This window comes from Palaemon carinicauda, chromosome 10 (assembly GCF_036898095.1).
Source record: "Palaemon carinicauda isolate YSFRI2023 chromosome 10, ASM3689809v2, whole genome shotgun sequence".
NCBI lineage: Eukaryota > Metazoa > Arthropoda > Malacostraca > Decapoda > Palaemonidae > Palaemon > Palaemon carinicauda.
This window is the reverse complement of record NC_090734.1, coordinates 19,417,302-19,422,301: the sequence shown is the minus strand read 5'-3', so window position 1 is coordinate 19,422,301 and position 5,000 is coordinate 19,417,302. Positions and strand designations below refer to the sequence as shown.

General features: G+C 29.6%; 1 protein-coding gene across 1 annotated transcript in view; it reads left to right on the top strand.

The window, feature by feature from the left end:
- Window positions 1-1,871: 1,871 nt before the first annotated feature.
- Window positions 1,872-5,000, top strand: part of LOC137648386 (uncharacterized) — a 112,682-nt gene continuing 109,553 nt past the window's right edge. The window contains exons 1-2 of the mRNA XM_068381314.1: window positions 1,872-2,044; window positions 2,469-2,558. Coding sequence (XP_068237415.1) covers window positions 2,527-2,558 — 32 coding nt within the window. The 5' untranslated portion in view covers window positions 1,872-2,044; window positions 2,469-2,526. The remainder of the gene's footprint in view (window positions 2,045-2,468; window positions 2,559-5,000) is intronic.

Genomic DNA, 5,000 nt, shown 5'->3' with positions numbered 1-5,000 from the left:
GGTTTTTTGTGTTGGTCACAATGCATGTTTTTTTGTGTCGGTCGCAATGCAGGCTTTTTATGTTGGTCACAATGCATGTTTTTTAATATTAGTCGCAATCCATGTTTTTTTTATGTTGGTCGCAATGCAGGTTTTTTATGTTGGTCGCAATCCATGTTTTTTTTATGTTGGTCGCAATGCAGGTTTTTTTATGTTGGTCGCAATGCAGGTTTTTTATGTTGGTCGCAATGCATGTTTTTATGTTGGCCGCAATGCGGATTTTTATGTTGGTCGCAATCCATGTTTTTTATGTTGGTAACAACGCATGTTTTTTATGTTGGTCACAATTCATGTTTTTTTTTATGTTGGTCGTAATGCAGGTTTTTTATGCTGGTCGCAATGCATCTTTAATGTTGGCTGCAAATGCATGTTTTTTATGTTGGTTGCAATGCAGGCTTTTTATGTTGGTCGTAATGAAGGTTTTTTTTTTTATGTAGGTCGCAATGCTGGTTTTTTTATATTGGTTGCAATACAGTTTTTTTATGTTGGTCGTAATGCATTTTTTTTATGTTGGTCGCAATGCTGGTTTTTGACGTTGGTCGCAATGCAGTTTTTTTTTTTTTTTTTTTTTTTTTGCAGTTTTGTTAAAGGGAGTTGGATAATACAATATATGTTATATGTATTTCGCTCTCTCTCTCTCTCTCTCTCTCTCTCTCTCTCTCTCTCTCTCTCTCTCTCTCTCTCTCTCTCTCTCCGTACAAATATCTGAAGATACTTTCGTTCTATTGTTGTTATACTATTCTTCAAATATCCTTTTTTGTTAGTTGAAATGCGGGTTTGTTTTATGTTGGTAGCAATGCATTTTTATGTTGGTCTCATTGCAGATTTTTTATGTTGGTCGAAATGTTGTTCATAGTATATAAAGAATATAATGAACAATATCAGGAATTAATTATTAAAGTTATTAATTAATTATTGTTGTTGTTATTATTATCATACATTAGTTAAATTAAACCATTATGTGAGATTCCTTGAATAAAAGTTGATAACTGTAACCTCGTAAACTATGGTTTATGAGACCAAATATAACTGGAGAAAACTTGAAGACAGTGCGCCGCCCATGGAAAATTGTATACACTGGTGCAAAGTGTGTTTAATGGTCAAATGTTATTAATATTTATCATACTATATAAGCTACACCTCTTCAATATTAGAGAACTTGCCATTGGATTTATATTATATGTAAAACAAAACTGTATTCTAGTGTGTTCATTAAATATATACCGGTTTTCTTGACATTTCTTCGACATCTGATAAAAATTGTACGCTCACTCATTAAATAATTAGTTGTAGGCTTACGATTTACACATTAATAATTTCATATTTCAAATAAAGTTGAAGCGGGCAACGAAGCCTACATATTACAATCAATTAGCAACGTTTTGTTTATAATGAATTAATCATATGGTAATAGAATTAATTAAGTAAATCAATAAAATAACTCTTAAGGACAACGAATAGAGGAAACGGGACAGCCTCAAACGCCAGCGTGGTGTTGACCCCGATCCCATCTGACAACCTTTGGCACTTCAGCAACTCACGATATCAACAGGTAAAGGGGGCCGACTGCACAGGACGTTCGGCGCAGCACGTGTTTCTTTTGTTTATGCAAACACATCCATTCTTTCTATGGTTATATAAACAGTTTGTTGTTGAATAAAAACCATTCACTCTTTTCTTCAAGTTGCGCTAACTTGTGCTTCAAAGGGATAGGTACTTTCGCGAGATATAGTAGAGGGAGTGATTTAAAAAAATGTATAGCTGGCAACTGACTGAAATCTAAGGGGAAATACTGCCAAGTATTCGGCCCAATGAACCAGTGTTTGATGAAAGGTTGGAGTGAGTGGTGGTCTTCGTACGCTCTCGATAGTTCCCCCTCTCTCTCTATCTCTCTCCCTCTCTTTCTCACTCGGACGATATAACTTGACTCGACAAAAGATTGTTCGGTGATCTCATAGAAGGAAAATGTAATTTTGCATAATCTATATAATATAGATTTTAAAAGGTATATAGTTTTTAAACTATGATTTTCGTTTATTTCGTTTTGAAATTCAATGATATATAATTTTTGTTTGAATAAGTAGATATATATTTAATTGTTAAATATTTAAAGTAAACAGCCTGTTTTTATTAACAATTATTCAATCATTTTATTAAATAAATTATAAATAATGCATTCGTAAGAAATATAAAATTTCACATTAACATTATAATAAAATTATCGAGTATATGTATAAAAATGTCGCGAAAAGCTAGGTAACTTGAATTACATATTCAACATATAATACCTAGTTAAATTTTTACCATATATTCAAAATTCTATAACCACTTGTTACACTAAATTTCAATAGACAACAGAGACAAACCCCCCAAAAAGTGATTGAAAATAATTTCGAAAATGTGAACTTTTGAAAATTTGGTTTTTTCAGACCAAGGGGAGAGAGGAAAAAATATGCAGCATTTGTTTGTGTCTTGTTTAGCAGACGAATGATCGAAAAAAGGCAGTTCAAACAATCAAGGTAAGATTTCTCCTTTTTTAATTTCACAACACTTGGTTATAGTTTTGAGGTTTTTTTCACAACACCTGGTTATAATTTTGAGGATTTTTCTAAAACACATGGTTATAGTTTTGAAGATTTTTTCCACAACACCTGGTTAGAAAGGTTTTTTTTTTTCACTACACCTGGTTATAATTTTGAGGATTTTTCTAAAACACATGGTTATAGTTTTGAGGATTTTTTCACAACACCTGGTTATAATTTTGAGGATTTTTCTAAAACACATGGTTATAGTTTTGAGGATTTTTTTTCACAACACCTGGTTATAGTTTTGAGGATTTTTTTCACAACACCTGTTTATAGTTTTGAGGATTTTTCTAAAACACATGGTTATAGTTTTGAAGATTTTTTTCAACATCACCTAGTTAGAAAGGTTTTTTTTTTCACAACACATGGTTATAGTTTTGAGACTTTTTTTTCACAAGACCTGGCTATAGTTTTGAGAATGTTTTCACAACATCTGGTAACAGTTTTGAGGATTTTTTTTTACAACACCTGGTTATAATTTTGAGGATTTTTTTTCATAACACCTGGTTAAAAAGTATTTTGTTTTCACACATGGTTATAGTTTTGAAGCTTTTTTTCACACCTGAATAAAAAGTTTTTTCAACAACAGCTGTTTATAGTTTTTTAGATTTTTTTTACAACACATGGTAATAGTTTTGAGGATTTTTTTTTAACAGCACCTGGTTATAGTTTTGAGTATTTTTTTCACAGCACCTGGTTATAGCTTTGAGTATTTTTTTCACAGCACCTGGTTATAGTTTTGAGTATTTTTTTCACAGCACCTGGTTATAGTTTTCAGTATTTTTTTAACAGCACCTGGTTATACTTTTGAGTATTTTTTTCACAGCACCTGGTTATACTTTTGAGTATTTTTTTCACAGCACCTGGTTATACTTTTGAGTATTTTTTTCACAGCACCTGGTTATAGTTTTGAGTATTTTTTTCACAGCACCTGGTTATAGTTTTCAGTATTTTTTAACAGCACCTGGTTATACTTTTGAGTATTTTTTTCACAGCACCTGGTTATAGTTTTGAGTATTTTTTTCACAGCACCTGGTTATACTTTTGAGTATTTTTTTCACAGCACCTGGTTATACTTTTGAGTATTTTTCCACAACACCTGTTAACAGTTTTTTGAGGATTTTTTTTCACAACACCTGGTTATAATTTTGAGGATTTCGTCATAATGATAATGTGCAATGTTTAGTTATTCACATAATAAATAAATTGCATCGTAATAGAAACTGATTTACAAACAGTAACATAACATCCGTCACGTAAAGCTAATCTAGTTTTTACGAAATATATATATTTTTTTCCATCACTGACAAAAATTATACCAGGTAAAAATACCGATTTTAATCCAATGCAGAAATGAATTTCTTTGATTTTACAAAATCAGACATTTAAATGAAAAAAAAAATATAAATTTAGACTTTCAAATTAAGAAAAAGATACGACAATTTCTTTACAGACAAATATATTTCAATATATTGAGAGACTGGAATCCACCCAAACACTTTTATTTCCTTCTGAAAACACAAAGACTGTTATGATAAATTAACTCCTGATTTGATCAAAGAAAAAAAAATATCAAGAAGAAAAGCTGATGATTGTTTGATCAAAATATAAACAACGAAATGAATCTAATCAAATATAACACCCAACTTTTATTCCTTAAATTTGGTTTTCTTTTTCACCAGACAGCAAATTTATTGAAATTTATTTATTTTAAATGCAATTGTTTCATCTCTAGAAATAGATGAGATAATATCTAAAGTAAAATTTCTTCCCTAAACAATAGACACCGGTTTCATAACTAGTTTAAACACATATTTCAGTATGAAGATAGTTACTGGTTTTTATAAACATTGATACAGTTACTGATTTGATTAATATTAATAGTTACTCATTCTATCAAAAAAAAAAAAAAAGTCTGGTTTGATGAATAAAACTATAATTACTGATTTTATCAAAAATAATTATTGGTTTTATAAACAAAAATATAATTACTGGTTTAATCAACGAAAATATAGTTACTGATTTTTGAAAAAAAAAATAGTTATTGGTTTTATAAACAAAAATATTAATACTGGTTTTATGAACAAAACTATAGTTACTGATTTTCTCAAAAAAGAAAAAAAAAAAATGTTATTGGTTTGCAAACAAAAGTATAATTACTGGTTTTATCAACGAAAATATAGTTACCGATTTTACACGAAAAATGGTTATTGCTACTAATTTTATAAAAAAAAAAACTAGTTATTTGTTGCATAAAAAAAAATCATCAACAACATTAAATGTATTTTTGTAAAGAGGAACAATTTCCGTTCTATTTGACACGAGAAAAAAAAATTGCTTGAAATATCTATAAACAAAGAAATAGACTCGAAATAT